Source organism: Mytilus edulis, chromosome 4 (genome assembly GCF_963676685.1).
Source record: "Mytilus edulis chromosome 4, xbMytEdul2.2, whole genome shotgun sequence".
In the NCBI taxonomy this organism is placed as follows: Eukaryota; Metazoa; Mollusca; class Bivalvia; order Mytilida; family Mytilidae; genus Mytilus; species Mytilus edulis.
In genome coordinates this window covers 34,719,727-34,739,584 of record NC_092347.1, presented here as the reverse complement: position 1 = coordinate 34,739,584, position 19,858 = coordinate 34,719,727, and the positions used below count along the sequence as shown (strand labels likewise).

The window sequence follows — 19,858 nt, the reverse complement described above, 5'->3', positions numbered from 1 at the left end:
TTTCCATATCAAGGATCCCGAAAATTTAAAAAAAAAAAAATCTGTAGAAAAACGGATCACGAAAAATGCAAATAACCCATCAGGCCCCTCAATTATTAGTTTTATGAAGAAGTATAATTGATAATCATAATATTATGTATTGATATACAAATCACATGTGCAATATAGGGAAATACTGTAAATTCAGAAATTATTGTAATTATATATTATTACAATTTTTGATAAATAAACAAATATGCAAATTTTTTATTGCAATTTCAATAAAATCTGCATACAGATGAATGTATCCTATATCCAAATGCAAGTTCTTATTATTGCGATACTCAGTCTCATCCAGTCGTTTTATTTGCAATAATACAGGCCACACAATAATTTCTGCATTTACAGTAATGTACTGTAACTAAAGAGAATATTTTTGTAAAGTTACAATGGGTTTTATGTAAATACTTTTTGAATTTTTTTTATGTTTAGTTACTTCATTGTATACAATCTGAGATTTTCTTCTTTTTTTTTTTATCAATACTGTCTTTGCATTACTGTTGAATAATGAATTTTCATGGGGTGACAATTTAAAGGGTTTGTATAAAAACTTAGGGAGCTACCATTTGATTTTTATGGGGGGGCTAGGATGAAAAATTTTGTCCTGCATTTTTTTTTAGCTGTAATCTCTGTCCTGCCTTTTTATTTTTCACTCTGTTCGGTCCTGCCTTTTTTTTGTAGTTTATCCTGACTTTTTTTTACCTAAATTGTCGTCCTGACTTTTTTTTTTTGCAAGTGTCTCATCCTGCCTTTTTTTTTACTCAAAACTCCTGTCCTGCCTATTTTTTTCAAATTTCATCCTAGCCCCCCCCATAAAAATCAAATGGTAGCTCCCTTAGCAATGGGGGGATAAATTTTTGTGGCTTACAAGTTTCATAATATTAAAAGGGGTACCTGTTGATAAGGTACTTGTTGACTTAACGTATTACGGTATTGAAATTAAACCAACAAACCCTTTTCAGACAGTTTTGTGTCTTTTAAATTTTTATTCAAGGACAATGAATGCATAATTTAATAGATTTCATCTTTCAGTATTACTTGAAATTACTAGACCATTTTCCAATTACCTTTAATCACTTAAAAGTACATCAGTGGATTGATTATCTTTTATCCTTTCTATTTATTCATTAGTATACAAAGGAATACTTATTCTTTTTATTTGTGTTTATGTGTTGATGTCTCTTGTTATTTTTCAATGACTGACTTTAAAATAATCAGAAATTTGGACTTATTATGGTTTAATTTTCATTTTTAATAGTTTCTATCCAGGATATACAAAACTTCCTCCTTTTATAGTCTACATATTCTGCTAAAATGCAAGATACCTGTATTTTAAAATTAAGAAGATAAACAGATGTTAGATTTAAAGATTAAATAGAATGAAACGATTAAAAAAAAAATTATTCATACAGAGATTTTGGGAAAGATACATGTACATACAAAAGTAAGCCTCAGGCCAAGCTGTTGAAGGATTTAAAGTTATCCATTATAAAGAATCAGGTTACACTGTTTAGAATAGGATTAAAATTATTTTAAATTTTGACTGGTTTATCAATATATTTATAATTACACAATATGTGACAAATAGCAGCTGAATTTTCACTTGTGCTTGGTACACTTAACTATTTAGAAATAGAGAAAAAGATTTAAGGATGAGGTTACTTTTAAAGTAACAGTGAAGACGAAGAAATAATTTATAACTTTTAAAAATTTTAAATGGAGCATGTTTTTTCCCGTTTTTTTCCCTATGCCTTCTCATCTCAGAAGTCATGTCTGGTACTTGCAAAGACTATAAGTTATACTTTCATTTTACAGAATTACAACAAAATCATTTGTTTATGGATATTAAAAATTAAATGATACCTTTAAAATGATTAGTTTATCTTATTTTTTAACATCTGGACAATTTATAATATAAAGTTAATTATAGCTTCAGTTGTTTTGTATAATAAATATTTAAAATATATGTCTATCATTTCTTGCTTTTCTTGTCCATTGTCCAAAACCTCATTTACATGGTTTTAGTCACAGATGAAAAGTGTTAACCTGTAGACTTCGTCATTTTTTTTCCTTGTTCTGAACATGCTTAAAATATTTGCCAATTGATGTTATTAGCAAACATTAATTTAATTAATCAACCATGAGAGTTCCTCACTTATACAGGTAATGAGTAATAGGATAACTATATATTTGGTATGTGCGTTCCATATAAGGTCCACATGCCAGCCAGACATGGTTCATCTGACCATGTCGTATATTGGTATAAAGTCATCGTTGTTTGAAGACACTTGGTTTCCAGATAATATCTTTAGTAAAAGTTAATAGAAATCTATGAAATTTAAACACAAGGTTTAAAACCACAAAAGCAAAGTTGAGATTGATTTTGAGGGTTATGGTCCCAAAAGTTTAAGAATTAGAGGCCAAAAAAGGGTCCAAATAAGCATTTTCTAGTTTCCAGACAATAACTTGTGGAATGTTGTATGGATCTCTCTGAAAATATACCACAAGTTTCCATACCACAAAGGGATGGTTAGGTTTGGCTTTGGGGGGTTATGGCTCATACCGTTTAGGAATAAGGGGGAAAACAAGGGTTTCCTTGTTAATGAACAATTAAAAAAAAAGTACAAATTATAAATTTGGACTACCTCCTTACACTGCTTTTAAATTATGTATAAAGAAATGTTGCATTGTCTTGAGGTGATTAGCTGCCAATTTATTTTTAGAAGTTACTATTTAAAAAAATGCTGATTAAGAAATATTTAAGGAGGGAGGGGGGCAATACGCAACAGCATAGTGTATTGCACAAAAACAGACTGACGCGTCTGCAAAGTTTGAACCCTGACCCGTTGGGACAAATTTGGACACAATATTCAAGCTTAGAACTGTCAGAATTTGGATTGTGATCAAATTTTTGACATAATATATATTTCCGACACAAAAAATGTGGTCAAAGTTCTTACAAATCTATTGTGCAATTGAAGATTTCTTCTTGAAACTTTTCAAAAAATTTTGAAATTTGAAAAGTTTTGAAAAAAAATATGAATCTCTTAAAAAACTTGGGGGGAAAATCCCTCCACCCCCACTTTTTGAAACCCCCCTTGGAGCAAAAACCCAAAACTCAGTCCCCACCTTTCCTTTGTAGTATGGAACCTTGTAGTACAATTTCAGAGAGATCCATACACTTAAACACAAGTTATTGTCTGGAAACTTGAAAAATGCTTGTTTTTGGCCTTTAATTCCGAAACTGTTGCCCCCATAGCTCTTAAAATGAATCCAAACCTTCTACTTGTGGTATTAAACATTGTGTCCATTTTTGCCCCAATTTGGTCTGGAATTATTGAAAGGTGTACATGTCACTTTATGGCTAGGTTTATCTTACTATGACCTCATTTTCATGGTTCATTGGTCAATGTTCAGTTTCTTGGTTAAGTCTATTTTCTTCATCTTGGATACTATAAGCAATATGTTAACTACATGTGTTGCATAGAATGATTGTCAGGTGAACAGGTCTGTCTGTCATTTTGAAGGTTAATTGTTCGTGTCTAGAAATTTCAGCTGGTCATCTTCAGTGGCCTTATTTTTTCACATCTGTAAAAAAAATTTGTCTAGCTGAAGTTGTGTAGGCAGGACTCGAATGTCCTTTTTTCTGTGATGTTTGTGGTAGATAAATGTCAGTTTAAGTTTAACTTCTAAAGGTAAGTGAATGCTATCAGGTATGTAGTTGCACAACTTTTGATGTCCTAAGACACATCTAGATCCATATACATGAAACAGGACAGCCTACTCCATGAAAATGAGTAATGTCAAAGCCAAGCCAATACAATTCTATAACATTATTTGAGTTTCTACAAGTGGTTCAGCATACCGTATATCAAATCATAACTTCAAACAAATTGGACAACCATAAAACACTTAACAGAAGTCTGGCCTCGATTATAATTTGCTGAGGCAACACAAAAATGAGCCAGGAATTATTGCAGTGCAGTGATTAATTGGCCAGTTATAATAGCTTATGTCTCTGCATAGTTAGGTTTTTTGTTTAAAAGCTTGTTGCAGGTCCTGTAGATTTTTATAATCCTTGTCCTTTCATCTTTGGTAGGCAATCATACCAAATCTCCATACATGTATTTTTATTATGATAAAATGGGGCAACAAGCTAAGTCTAATTGAAGGTTACCTTGTATCTCCTTTCATTTTAATGAAAAGAAAAACAACTGACAAAATACTAAATACTGATGTACAGAACTAATGTGCTGATGTTAAGGTAATTTACATGCAGGTACTTATCTAACTTCCCTATATGTATATTTGTAGCAATTTATTTCTTTGAGGACACATTTTTTGTGATGTTACTTCATCCAATAAATGGAATACAGGTTTACCATAAAATTAATAGCAGTATCACTGCCCAAGTTCAGTTTTACTACATAGCCTGATGGCTTCAGAGATGCTTAATCAAGAAATAGCTTTATTGGTCTTTTTCAAACAGAATTTCTAAAATCAATCAAGAGGCTTTTAAAATATACATTCCATGCAGGGCTTCCAAAAAATATTTGAGCCAGCCAGACATTTCATATCTGATTCCGATTTTAGTTCCTTAAGACTTAGTCACAAAAGGCAATTATGGTAATCAGATGGCCATTCCAATGATTGACATTACATAAAAAAAACCGATTTTAAACTTTACTTTGATATGATATGAATTTGATGTTCGGATGAAATTGTTAAATTGGCAGTGCATCATTCAAAGTGTGCACATTAGCATGCTCATATCTGCCTTAGACTTTTTATTTGTGCAAAATGACATTATCAAATCTTTAGTTTCGTTTTCACATTGTTCTAACCGGATGTTGACTTGACAATGGTAAAACATGGACCATAAACGGATACGTAAAATCCGTGAATGTTTACAAAGCACGACTGAGTGAAGAAGCTCTTTCCGCGTTATTTCTTCAACAAAATGCTTGAAATGAACGTTAGATACAGGTATCAATGATAATTTTAGCATTTTTGAAGAAATGTAGGATGCATAATTAAATTTCCCACCTGTGCACATGCGCACACATGTTCTAGTTCATACGACGTAGTTCTGACGATTTTTCATTTAAAACCTTTTTAAATTTTTCATCAAATCATGTTGATAAACTAATTTTTAATAATTTTAATCTTTTGGACTGAATCAATAAGAAACAAACCGCTGAAAAGTAAGAACAAAAAATGTGAATAGACCGATCAATTTATACGATGTCCGGTACTGAACATAGTTCACCTGTCACCTGAACAGGTAGATTTCAGCTGTCCAACTACTAATTAGCCTTGATTAAAATTAGAAAGTGTTGGATTAGGTGTTGTTTTGATAGTAATTAATCATCATGTCACATTTATGACCGGAAATGTGTTGATGTTTATGGCAAAAGGTTGGGTCAAAAAGATCGTGTATAAAATGACCGAAAAAGCCTAGAAAACTAAAAAGTATATGACCGTTTCATGCTTTGCCCAGCCGGTCTTTTACCGGACATTATACAAATGACCGGAATATATGACCGTTTTGGAAGCCTAGATTCCATGAATATGTTTCAAAGGCAAAGCATCAAGTCAACTAGCATAGCCTAGTCTTTTATCCAGGGAATAAAAATTCCATACCAATTCAATTTCAAATTATTGTCAAACAAGAGACTGTCCATAAAAATAATTTATCAAGCAAGACTCCAGACCAACATCAAATCATCCATAAAACAATGGAACAAAAATTTACAGATGGATATAGAGGCAGAGAAGGAAAATGCAGAACATACTGCCATTTCTGGTAGTGGTGGTACAAGTTTGGCTTAAAAGTAAGAAGTATTGTGATCAGAGACTGAATTTATTTTATCAGTAGCACTAGTAAAGCCTGTAAAATGTCACTTTAGGTTCTATTTTTTGGCCTTTCCTTTAGCTGCAGGCTTTCCTTTGGCTGCTGGCTTCTTTTTAACCTTGGATGGATCTTTAATCTAAAAGCAACAAAAAACATCATTACAATACAAGAATACACAATTGTCAATGTAATCCAGCATCATAAAATGCTATAACCTGGTAACTGTGAATGAAGTATTATGCATAAAGGATTGTTGAAAAGTGTACTGAAATTAGCACCAGAAAGGGATATGTATTTAATAGGCATGAAGCACAAGAAATCACTGAAATGTCAACTTTTTTGGGACCTTCATCGCCTTGAAATATTATAAAATTGACAAAAAGATCCCTATTACAAATACAATATTTGATAAACTGCAAACTTCCCCAGCAGTTATTGTGTTCAATCTAAAGGACAAATAATCCATATGTTGGATGGTTGTAAAATGATTTACAAAATTAAAATCCAAAAAAATGCTGATTTAGTCATACATATGTCACAAATTATACCCAACTGATAAAACATGTAATAATATAGATCATCCATAACAAATAATACCTTTTCCTGAAATAATTATCAGACGATAAATAAATGTATACAAACTAAAAATACTACGAGTAACAAATGAAAAGAAAGGTTCATTCACTGCTCCTTTACCATAAAAATATAGCTAAAGGGAAATGGGTGGGAGGGATTTTAAAGAAATGAATAAAATATGAGTTGATCAAAATTTCAACTGTAAAATAAGTCAAACAAAAAACAATTTATGTTTAAATAAAAAGAAAAAGTTATAAAAGAACCTGACTACCCTGTAGAATAAGACAAACCAAAAATAACTTAAAAGTTTAAATAAATATTTAAATTATTATAGAACATGACTACCTTCTTTTCTACTTTTATCTGAAAGTCAATATTATAGGTGAGTACTTCCTTTTACCAATAAAATTCACTGTATTTTTGTGACCAATAAGAAAAGGTTTTAAAGTAACTAATCTGAACAAAGAACACAGACTGATTGTTGTTTAAACAACATTCTCATAAATTAATAATTTTCATCTTAAAATTAAAATTGCTCAGCTATTTGTATAGTGTATAAATCTTGTATAAATGGATTTCAGTTTACAGAATCATATCTATACCCCAACCTTGTTAAAACAAGAACTTGAAAGGGACAATCAATCTCCTTTTATAAATACCAATTTGAAACAAAATCTTTCAAAGTCATGACTTCCCAGTTCATACTTTTTCAACCATTGCTTTAGGTACTTATTAAAAACCTAATAAGTATCAACAAGTTGTGGTTGAATTGCAAATAAGAAAACTTTCAATGAAAGCCCAAAGGACAATGTCAATGTACGACTAGTCTTCCTCTTATGTCGTTTTTTTCCCAATTTATCAGAATTTATACTTACTCCTCGCTTCTCGTTAACTACTCCAAGTCTTTTATCTCTCCTTTTTCTTTCTATATCTTTAGCAGCTTTATTCATAACTTTAGCATATGGATTAAGACGAATCATTACACGTTGGTTCTTCAGTGGATTTTTCTTTAATACTCTTCTTTTATTTTCAGTACGTCTGCAAAAATAAAACACAATTGCAATGATCAATACAAAATAAAACCAAGAATTAAATAAATTTTATATCTTAAGATGTTTAACAATCTAATACCGATAAAGAAGACATTTTTACTGAGTAAAATCTAGGACCCTGAAAGAAAAATCACTGAAAGTGATATTCACAATTGAAAGCATTTACACATAACATTTAGAAAGATCATGACTTTCATTTCCTCCAGCTTTTTGCTGACCATTTGACAAATTATTTATCCTACAATAGAACATATATGCATGTAGACATGAATTTAGATTCATGGAATTTAGAAGCTGTGTCATAACTATACACAAGTTTTACTTTTAATTTTTCGTCACTCTTCAATATGAATATAACTTACCTTGGTGCCCTAATAGCTGCCTGTATTTCATCACTCTTCAATAATCTTGATAAATCTGTTGTGGTCATTTTATGCATAGGTAAACTGCAACATAACAACAAATAATACATTAAACAACTCAAATTTCAAATTAAAACAAAGATATAAATATGTCAATAACAAGTCATGTCAGTGAAGCCAATATTTGATCACAAGATGTCATAAACACGGACCAATGGCAGCTCATCATTTTCGACAGTACATATTAACTCTATATATATATGTATCCTTCCTAAAAAAATCAATTTGCATATATCAAAGAATTCATTTATCATTCTGAAATTAATTAACACATTTCTATTTATCCCAGCATTCCTACACTTTTTGATTTGTCTTCCAATCCAATACAGTACATAGAAACGCATATTAATGTCCTACCAAGTCAAATACAAAATAATCAAAAAATATTTTAACTAGACATTCTTTTGTGTGCATCTGTCCAAAAACATTTACAAACTTGAAATCTTTTTTTTTATAATCAAAAACTTACTTGTAACCTGATTTTTCTTGTGAAACTTTTCTCCATGTACCATACAATTTATCTAATCTGGAAAATGCTGATTCAGTCCAAATACAGAATCGACCAACATGACCTCCAGGGGCTATTTTTAAAAGGTTTAATGCTTGCACATTAATCAATGTTATTCCTGAAATGGTAAAAGTACATTTATATGATACCTGTCAACAGATGTATTATTGGGTATATCATGGGCATATCCTCAAACAATCCTTGGGCTGACAATGAATTATTTGATGAAACAACTGAAACAGCTATGGATATAATACAGTATCTTAAATTATTGCTAGCAAAGACAAATTGGTCAGTCGAGCCTATGTAAAGTCATTGTTTAATCAGAAACACGGACCAAGGCTAATCATCATTCCCAAAATATTCCATTGCTAAGCACTTTGTTATGTATGTAAATAAATCATGTATTCTAAGAATATTCAAAAATTTTAGAACCATCTTTTCAAATAGAAATTTAATTGGTTATGCTGTCTAGTCTGTAGACTTACCAAGCATGTTTATTTACAACACTTGTACGTGTATGACAGGAAATTCTACACAATAGATATCTACTATGAGAGAAATTTATTTAAGTTATTATTTCAGACATTTTAATGTCACAATAAAAGATTCAATGTGGTACAAATCTGTATAGACAAAATAGACCTTGAAGCAAAGTGGTCAGTCAAGCCTATGTAAAGTCATAGTTCAATCAGAAACACGGACCAAAGGCTAATCATCATTCCCAAAAAAAATCCATTGCTATGGATTTAATTATCAGAATGATCATTTATTCAAACAAGTTTCTACCATGACCAGGGGTCGAAATTGGCGCTGGTCCGGTGGTCCGAGACCAGTAGAATTTGTGTTGGACCAGTAGAAATTTTTCATTAAAATCAATGATTGCATATCTATCTCGGTTTGTTTACAAAAAAATAAACCTGAGAAATTATTTTTAGGGTATTGGGGGTGCTATTTTTTAAATAAAGAAGAGGAAAGCAGCTGAGAAAAATAAAACTAAACATCTGTCATATCTTTTAGTGGTTATCAAATGAATGTCATTTTTGCAGGACCAGTAAATTTTTAGCCGGACCAGTAGATCTAAATTCCACTGGTCCTGCTGGCCAGTACACTAAAAAGCTTAAATTCGACCCCTGACCATGACCCATATATTTTACAAGTTTTAATATCATAATACAAGATTCAATATGGTATAGACAAAACAGAACTTTGAAGAAAAGTGGTCAGTCCAGCCTATGTAAAGTCATTGTTCAATCAGAAACACGGACCAAAGGCTAATCATCATTCCCATAACATTTTATGTCCAAGTATTTGGTTATCAGAATGATATTCTATTTATGAAATATGCAGAGTTACAAAAAATCAACACTTTTATTGGTTATCTTATGGTACAAATATGGTAAATGATACCCATGTTAAGTCAAAGTTTAGTCAAAGTTTAATCAGAAACATAAAAGAAATGATCATCAAATATCCAAAAATCTTGTGAGCACTGAAGCCCAGAGATTGCTTACATGGCACAATTATAAGATGATTTAGAAAACAGATGATGTAGCAAAGTGGTCAGTTCAGTCTATGTAAAGTCATTGTTCAATCAGAAACACGGACCAAAGGCTAATCATCCTCCCCAAAAAAATCCAAATCTAAGCATTTAGCTATCTGATTAATCTTGTATTCTAAGAACATGAAGAACATACAATAAGTTTAAATTCATCCACTCGATCAGATCTTCTATTGGTTATCAGGACATTTTGGAATTTCAAGTATTTTATTGCTCAAGACAACAGTAGGCTGTTGGGCATGTCTCTACAAGCTAATTTACTAAGTAGATTATATTATGTATAGGTATAATAAGACATTTTACTTAAAAAAGACTTCTATGATGGCACACATTTTTAAGAAACAATTTCCCAGGGTTTAAGGTCAATATACAAGATTCATTGTGTGATCAACTAATCAAGCACTGAAGCAAAGTGCCAGGTCAGTCAAGCCTATGTAAAGTCAGTGTTAAATCAGAAACACGGACCAAAGGCTAATCATCATCCCCATAAAATTCCATAGCAAGGCATTTTTCTTTTAGATAAATCTTGTATTCTAAGAACATGAAGAACATACAAAAAGTTTAAATTCATTCACTCAATCAGATCTTTTTTTGGTAATCAGGACATTTTTGCATTTTTGAACTTTTATTGGTCAAGACACCATTATGCTGAGGAGCCTGTCTCAATAAATTAGTTTACAATTATTGTATTCTATATATAGGTATATATACATGATATAGGTATAATGTCTGCATAAAAAGGAATCTATGATGACCCAAATGTTAAAATAATAAGTTTCCAAGGGTTTCAAGTCAAGGTACAAGATTCAGTATTATCAACAAAGGGCAACAGGTACTGAAGCTAAGTGCCAGTGGTCAGTCCAGCCTATGAAAAGTCATTGTTCAATCAGAAACACGAACCAAAGGCTAATCATCATACCCATATCAATCCTTTTCTATTCATCAGAGAAGTTTTGATCCCTGGGAATATATGCACAAGTTTCAGGTAATACATTCATTTTTATTGGTTATCAAAATACTAGTATGCTGTCAGGCCAGCCTCTGCATGTTGGATCTTCTAAGGTTTGCTTTAAGGACACACGATTTTATCAGGGTGTCTGCATGTAAATTTACCACCATTATTCTACATCAACTGGACCTTATATATATCAAGCATCTATCATGAGATAAATTAAAAGAAATAGTTCCCAAGAGTTTAATGTCACAATACCAGATTTAAATCCAACACGGGCATTGTAGCACAAGTGGTCAGTCAAGCCTATGTAAAGTCATTGTTCAATCAGAAACACGGACCAAAGGCTAATCATCATTCCCAAAAAATCCATTGCTAAGCATCAGAATATACAAGTTGAAGATCCTCATCTCGTTCGTATTCATTTTAGGGTTACAGGACATAAGTATGCTGTCCACCAGTCTCAGTATGAATATAATCATCTCACATAATAGGTATCTTCATGTAACCAGAGACAGGTTTTGAAAAAATACTTCCAAGGGTTTGAGGTCAGTCAAGCCTATGTAAAGTCATTGTTCAATCAGAAACACGGACCAAAGGCTAATCATCATTCCCAAAAAATCCATTGCTGAGCATCAGAATATACAAGTTTAAGATCATCCACTCATTCATATTCATTTTTTGGTAACAGGACATAAGTATGCTGTCCACCAGTCTCAGTCTTGCATTATAGGTATCTAACTGGAGACAGTTTTTAAAGAAATATTTTTCAAGGGCTTGAGGTCAAAATATAAGATTCAATGCAGTATAGACAAAACAGCATGTTGAAGTAAAGTGGTCAGTCAAGCCTATGTAAAGTCATTGTTCAATCAGAAACACGGACCAAAGGCTAATCATCATTCCCAAAATAATCCAATGCTATTTTAAAGCATCAGAGTAGACAAGCTTAAGATCATCCACTCATTCATATTCAGTTCAGGGCGACAGGACACAAGTATGTTGTCCACCAGTCTCAGTGTGATTACAACCATTTTACAGGTATCTAACCAGAGAAGGTTTTGAAGAAATATTTTACAAAGGCTTGGGGTCACAATATAAGATTCAATGCAGTACAGACAAAACAGCATGTTGAAGTAAAGTGGTCAGTCCAGCCTATGTAAAGTCATTGTTCAATCAGAAACACGGACCAAAGGCTAATCATCATACCCATTAAAAATCCCCATAGTATTTCAATAATCAATCACTGATTGAATGCACAGAATTCCATTATTTGATGTTTGCATATAAGGTAAAGATTAATTTTAAGTAATTAACCCAAATGACCAATAATCTTATGAAGTATGAATGATTCAGGGACACCTGTGTAAGATTAATGTGTTTTGGATTAAATTTGATACTGATTGCTGGGAGACAATATAAAAGTTATCACTGGTAAAATTCTTCCAATCTTATCTGACAGTAGAGTAAACTTACAAACAAATATGAAATGCATATCAATATATTTTTAGGACATGAATAGACAAAGAATTGAATACAATTTACTTAGTACTAAAAGACCTATCATCTATGAAAATTGTTATCTTAAGCAATAATATTGTCTTTTAATAGGGATTCACAACTAATTTCGCATATATTAAATTTTAAAATATTGAATAATGCTTTCTTCCATAAAATATTTCACTTATAAATATTTATCTGTACTAATTTTGTGGTCAGTGAAGCCTGTATAACGTCACTAGTTTATCAGAAACACGGACCAAGGCATATCATCATTCCACTAAATAGTAAGGAGAATATATGAAGATATTTAACATTCATCAACAAATAGCTATATATTTAGAGTCCATCAGCTTCAGAAATATGGACTATTTAACCTGTCATCATAGTATTACTAATTTTGTTCAATTCTTCAACCAGTGTATATTGGCAGGTGATCAACTTTGCCATGATACATCTACAAGTTCTTAAATCTATATCACTTTTTCAAAATTTACCTGGTATATTTCTAAAAGCTCTGGAAATTCCATTGTCTTTATTATAAATTATTAAGGGTCCTCTTTTCATTATTCTTCTTCTGTTCCTCATTTTACCTTTGCCTGCTCTGAATCTTTTGGAGTTTAAGACCTATTAATAAATAATTCCCAAGTTTGTCAACAGAAAGAATTATATAATTTATGAAATAAGTAAAGAGGGAATACAAAATGACTTATAATGATAAAGTACAATTCAAGGCCAAATAAAAATATATGTGTGGTTCCAGTAACCCTACCTTCCCTAATTTTTCGCCTCAAAAACAGCCTACCCTATAGATTTTATTGTCTTTTCATTAAGCACTGTTAAAGTCAGAATGTTGCTCCCATAGACTCAATGTAAAAAAAAAAACATAAAATAAAAAGAAATCCTTACCTACCTACCCCAACTTTTTTTCAGATATAACTGGAACCACACATACTTTTTTATTTGGCCAAATGACCAAAATTTGGCACCAAAACATGTTACTTTATAAAAAATATTCTACATATTCTTTAGTGGTTTATTTGAAAACATTTTAATATACATATTTCAATTGTAATTCTTACAAAAGCAAAAAAAAAATCACTTCAGAGCAAACTGCCATAAAGCAACTGTTCAGACACTAAACCTAGATATTGTCGTGAAGATGTAATTTTTAAAATCTTCACGACGGTTGCCTTAAATGGTTTAATTTATGTTATGGTTATAGTTATAATTTAGATTATACATCAATATGACCCAAGAAACATATTTCCTTCTTTATGTAAATTTCTATACTGTTAATAATTATCATGCTAGAAAAAGATATAGACAAACAAAATTAAGATTGTCACTCTAGAAGTTACCTTCTGTATATCATTCCAGGCTTTAACTTTTTTAAGTAGTGCAACAGCCTCTTTTGTTTTCTTGTATTCTTCAACTTTGTCACTGACCACCAATGGGACCTCTGGAATCTCCTCAATTTTGTGTCCTACAGAATAAATACAGATTAAATTCTCCCTCCTATGATCACATATTATAAAAGTTTGGCTTCGTACCATGCTGATATAAACTTCTTTTCAAGAATGTTGCTGGATCAATCTTATGTCACTAAGTTTCGTTCTGATAAGTTTTGTAGGTTTTATACTGCAGTGAAAACATTCAAATAGTTCTAGCATTATAGATATAAACTACCATGATTATGTATTGAACACTTACACAGTTGACTGCCACCAACTTTTTCTTATCAAAGCTGTGCCTGTCAAATGGATGGCTTTTTTCGATTGATACTTTTAGTATGGTAATATTATATTATTTCCATCCACAAATTTCATTGGTATGTGTAAAGTAAAATGAATTTGTAATCTTTAATATATTAAGATTTTTAGGGCAATAATAGCATCTGCATTTAGTGCATAAAAGAAAGAATACCCTCAAGGATAACATTACCTTTGGACATAACAAGAGCAGGTACTCCAGTGGCAGCAATGGCTGAGCAGATAGCGTATCTTTTTTGGTTAGTGTTTATTTTACGGTGCCATCTTCTCCATGTTTTTGTTGGTGCAAACATACGACCTCCACGACACATGTTTCCAAAAGCTCCCTGTCCAGATCTGTGAGTACCACCTCCTCTGACTCTGGGAATACGAGCTACAGCTCTTCCAGTTCCCCAAGATTCAGCTGAAGTCTGGTGACCTAAATTATACAAGATATTTATATATTAAAAATGTTACATTTTCTCCACTTTTAAAGTCCTATGTATTAATCTCTGTACCAAAGATGTGCAGAAGGTATTTGAGAATAAGGATATATACCTGTTATATATATATCGGAAACAAAACATTTTTCTTGCATGAAAAAATAAATGTTTATAACTTTATATCTTGGCTTATATTAATTATAGAAAGAAGTCATTACAAATCTTTCAGCTTTCTACACATGAAATATTTGAAAATTCATGTTAACAATCAATTCCAAATTTTCAATTTTAAATAGACATTTCTAAACAGATATCCAAAATAGCTTTGATAATTCTTTTCAACTGGAACCTTCACAAAGTCTTCAAATGGAACGTTTTGCAAAACTGACTTATTTGATTAGTCTTTGAGGTTTTATTTTTTACAATTGATATTTATTCTTGGAAGATGCATCTAATTAATTAACCCTTACCAGCTTTCTCACTAACAGCATATGGCTGTCTGGAGTTGAATCTCATTTGTGCATGTACAAAGGTGACAATGTCTGGTCTGATTGGTGCTCTGAAGACAGCTGGAAGGGTGACATTTGTTCCCGATGCATCCCCCTTCTCACCGTACACCGATATCAATGGTCTCGCTGCGGCAGCCTAAAATAACAAGCAAGTATTGCATTCATATCGTATACAACATAAATAGATTAAAACAATGCCATACCAGTTAATAATCCCTTCTACAATATTAAACACAGTAAAGTGAGTAAAGCTAAATTTCAAACACATGCATCTTATCATAATATGATAAACCAATAGTCTATTTACCAACTCCCATAATTGACCCTGTAATTAGAGACCTCTTTTTTTGTTGTCTCCCTTGTGAGGGACAAATTTTTATTGACAATGGAGAGCTTAAGTCACAGATCACAATTAATTCCTCATCAGTTCCTTATAACGTTTTGTATCCTTAAAAAAAATTGCAACATGCACTTTTGTCAATTTTTTAGTGTGTGTAATGTATAGTACTAGTCCAAATATATATCCAAAATTCAGAAAGATTGAAGCAATCACTTTTACAAATTTAGCCAATACACATCCATACCCCTATTGACAAGTCAAGAGATGTAATTATTACCTTTTTGCACTTGGCATAATCACTCATTCTATATCAAAATCAGTTTAAATACAACATTCAAAAATTTAATTCACCTCTCTTCTTTCATTTCCACCCCAAAAACTCTAAGAAATGAGTGAGGAAGGGAAATGAAAAAAATTATGGAAAAATACACTCTAATTAAAAGGAACTATATTCGTGGAGAACGAAAAGCAGGGTCATTAATTGTGGTCTTGGGCAAGGGGAAAGAGCAAATTATCCTGTGCGTATAAATGTAATATTTATGTTTTTCTTATCTGCTTATATTAATTTGTTGTATAGTTAAAATATACATTGTATTTTTGTAACCAAAAGTTATTATTCATGAAAAATTAGATACTTTTCATCTGATCATGCTTTGCATTGACAAAAGCGAATTTTGTCCGATATAGCATTGACAAAACCAAATTTTGTCCGATAAATGGCGATATAGAACCAGTCTACGATTAACAAAGGGAAGCTTAAAAAGGGTGCTAAAACAAAATCAAAGCAGTAATTCGCCGTTTCAGAATCTAAAGCATCATGGGTAATTTCATTGTTCGTACCCCAAAGTGAAAATAACGTTACGTCATTAGTTTAATTTCCATTGTTTATAACGTTTTAAACCAATCAAAATGCTTTGGTGTACGCTTTTGAAAATATTACCCAGGATGCATTAGATTCTGAAACGGCGAATTGGCAAATGGACTACTCTAAAAAGGCTAAATATAACAATAAATGTATGAATCACTTGAACCCTTATACTTCACTACTTGTAGGGCAATGTGTTTTATAATCTTAATCAAGTATAAAAAATAGTTTTCAATATCAAAACTTTTATAAACATCAAATAACAGGTTAGGGACATAATAACCTAATATTGCAAAAATTGGATATCAAAATAAAAGTAACGGTCAAAATTCCATATGGTTCACCTACAGAACACTCTGCAATATAATGTATGGTCAAGATGGATGACTGTGTATCATATACAATAACTCCTGAACAGTTGCATGTTTATTGCAAATATGGTCAATTGAATGAGGACGATGTGACCCGATACGATGTATATCCCCCCTTTTTTATGAATTCATGCCGGTGTCCTTTATTACAGGAATTTGAAGAGATCGATTAGTATATTGCGTTTAAATGAAGACTATTTTGACATTTTAGACCAACAAGTTAATGTTATCATGTTAAATATAAAGTTTTCGTACCATGCTTAATAATATTTGTGAGAGCAGAAAAACGTGGTCGCTCTGCTCGAGATAACGTGTAAAAGGATGCGGATGGATATCTTCGGGACTATTTTCCCGTGCAACTAATAACCAAAATAATAAGGAATACAGCATTAAACAACTATCTTCGTAAAAGTAAAGATGTTTTTATTCAAAACTGGCTCTGCATATCCCCTCAGTTGCCAATGATGATATTATAGGATAGCGATGCTTTACTAAACATCGTCTACACAATAACTCGCAATATTTATAATGTCCAACCATGCTAACTTTAGCATACTGTTTTGTGGTTCTGCTTTATTGTACTGATTTTGAACAGTGTAAATTGTAACTTTATATTGTCATATATATGCACTATGCCCCTTGAGCGGGGTACCTCTTATGGAAATAAAAGATATTCTATTCTATTCTATTCTATTCATCAATTTGTCAATATAAGCTCATAAATGAACTTGCAAGTCTATAATTCAATTTTATGTGAACCCGTATTAATGTGAACTTCAATTGAACCCCTTAGCTGGATATGGGTTACACATGTACTATACGTCAGTTCAATTATTTTAAGACAAAGAATGTCATCAATGAAAGTTAAACCTGGGAATAGTAACGTGACGGTACCCAAATTGCACCTATTTTGACAGTTTTTTCACCTACGTTTTTTTATGATCAAGAAAAAAATGTCCATACTGTGTTTATTTTGTAGCCCTATCCTTCTTTATTGTATAGGTACACCAATTTAATTTTGAATCCATTTTGAGTCATAAAAAAATGGGTTTGAATCAACCTCCAAACTATCCATGATTCTGTAATGAGGAGTACCCAAATTGCATCCATGCCGTTAAATTCACATCGTCAAAAGTCTAATAACCGAGCTTTTGTTTAATTTCTTCAAATATTTTGAACAAGTGGATATTAGTCCATGCTTATTCTTCATATTTTACGAAATGGATACTTATAATATATTGTATTTGCTAATTTTAAGAAGATGACGCTTTGATGACGTCGCATGATGACGTTTTCGTACATTTTGCTTTTTCAGTAAACAGTCCATCTGTTGATAAACACTGTGAACGTTTTGTGTATATCTGAATATGTTTACCTATGTTAAAAGACGTGCATAGTATCAAATCATAAAAATACTAAGTGATTAGTCTCTAGGAAATCTTGTAGGATTTCTGTTGCTATTTTTTCTAAATAGGTGCAATTTGGGTACTCGGTGCAATTTGGGTACCCTTACGTTATATAGTTAAAATATATGTTCCTGGTTAAACAGGTTGGACTGTTTGCGGTTCACTATTTCCGGGGCAATCATAAAAAATCATGTATTTAAACATGTTACAGCGATGATTAACATATATTTTAACCTCTAACATAATATCAACAGACATATAAAAATTCAATTGCACGTGCTCACAATCTATTCCTAGTTTAAATTACGTTTATATCGGCCTCGGCCGCAGTCTTCAGAAGTCATCTCGATGGTTGTTGTCTTTTTGACACATTCCTCATTTTCATTCTCAATCTTTAAATATGTACACGAAATGGGGATACATATATTCTTCCTTACTGATATAAAAGATCTAAATTGTCTAGCCCAAGAACAAATTATATTATAAATTATAAATCCTTGTCTAGCCGAAAAGGAGTAAGATAGAACTTAGAATTGTGGTATCATTGAAACTATACCACATATGTGTGTTATAGTCATATCACACACATATAAAAAATAATCAAAGATCAAATCTTGATATTAAATCAAATTATGTATAAGAAACATGACAAGTTCAGTTTTTTAAAGATACTTTATGATGATGAAAACTATGATACAATTTTTGTTTAAACATAGTTAAAAACAATTTCATAAATTTTCTAATATATCTTATCTCTGCATATAAATTTGCATTTGTTTTATAAAGGTGATTTTTGAAGAAGAAATAAAAACTTTTATACATTCAAAAAGTTAACTAAACAATTCGTTTGTAATTTTTCGTCCTGTGCATGACATTTCATCCTATCGGTGTTTTTTCCTTCTTTCATTTTTACCCTCTGATTGTATGCATAGTCGTTTGTATTCATGTCTGGTTTATCTATGTATGGATGTCATGGATGGGGAGCCCGCGGAAGATACCAAAATATCGCTTGTATGGATGTGGAGCCCGCGGAAGATACCATAATATCGCTAGTCTTCTAAAGCTTTACATGTCAGAAAGAATTAGGAAAAGTAATCTGTGATTCATTTCCTTTATGACTCAAATCGCATTGCAGTGAGGAGGATCTTTGGTTACTTTCTTTTAAAAATGTACGAGTGTTGTTGATCAGACGTACGATGTAACCAAAATTTTTACAGTAAGATTATAGAATTCATCAATAAGACGGAGAAGGTGTCATAGAAAAAAACAAAAGCATAAATTGAATAAACACTGTCACACTCCGGCTTAATTGTCAGAAAAGGGAATCGAGGAAAAGTCAAACAATAGTCTACAAAACACTTAGCAGAAATCTGAAGATTGAGCAATACGAAACCCACCAAAATCCCAGAATGAACTCATGTGATCAGGAAGGATAATTTATTCCTGCTCCACAAGCGACACATGTTGTGATAAATTTTCAGTAAACGGGAACAATCGTGATTACACTAAATTAAAATTTTGGTCTGAAATACCAGGAACATTTTATAAAATATTTGCAGGAGGAATCATAGTCATATAAAATTGTCATAGTGTGTTGTTTACTATAATAAATCATAATGTAACAGATGTAAAAATAGGATTTTACCAGGAAGGATTAGAAAATTTTCTATGGTCAGAGATTGAAAGTTAGCTAATTTTAATGAAATATCCTT

General features: G+C 31.6%; 1 protein-coding gene and 1 non-coding gene across 3 annotated transcripts; both read right to left on the bottom strand.

The window, feature by feature from the left end:
• Positions 1-5,883: 5,883 nt before the first annotated feature.
• Positions 5,884-17,119, bottom strand: LOC139519550 (large ribosomal subunit protein uL4-like). 2 transcript variants are annotated; one of them, XM_071311718.1, is made up of 10 exons: positions 16,996-17,119; positions 15,126-15,300; positions 14,406-14,651; positions 13,823-13,947; positions 12,959-13,088; positions 8,413-8,569; positions 7,884-7,967; positions 7,345-7,507; positions 6,815-6,832; positions 5,884-6,029 (listed from the first exon to the last, which is right to left on the bottom strand). In XM_071311718.1, exons 1-10 carry the CDS (start codon positions 16,996-16,998, stop codon positions 5,952-5,954), a joined length of 1,179 nt encoding a protein of 392 aa, XP_071167819.1. In that variant the 5' UTR covers positions 16,999-17,119; the 3' UTR covers positions 5,884-5,951. The 2 variants fall into 2 exon arrangements, with proteins under 2 accessions (XP_071167819.1, XP_071167820.1); XM_071311719.1 differs by lacking the exon at positions 6,815-6,832.
• LOC139522155 (small nucleolar RNA SNORD18) lies at positions 12,673-12,742 on the bottom strand. The gene has a single exon (XR_011664330.1). It is a non-coding gene; the product is annotated as a small nucleolar RNA SNORD18 (small nucleolar RNA).
• Positions 17,120-19,858: the final 2,739 nt, after the last annotated feature.

What these genes read in the sequence shown, in the direction of transcription:
- LOC139519550 (XM_071311718.1), bottom strand. An exon ending in TGCTCTTGTTATGTCCAAAG is followed by an intron (nt 13,948 to 14,405) that starts GTAATGTTATCC and finishes TTTATTCTGTAG; the next exon opens with GACACAAAATTGAGGAGATT. An exon ending in GCAGCTATTAGGGCACCAAG is followed by an intron (nt 7,508 to 7,883) that starts GTAAGTTATATT and finishes TTATTTTTGCAG; the next exon opens with ACGTACTGAAAATAAAAGAA.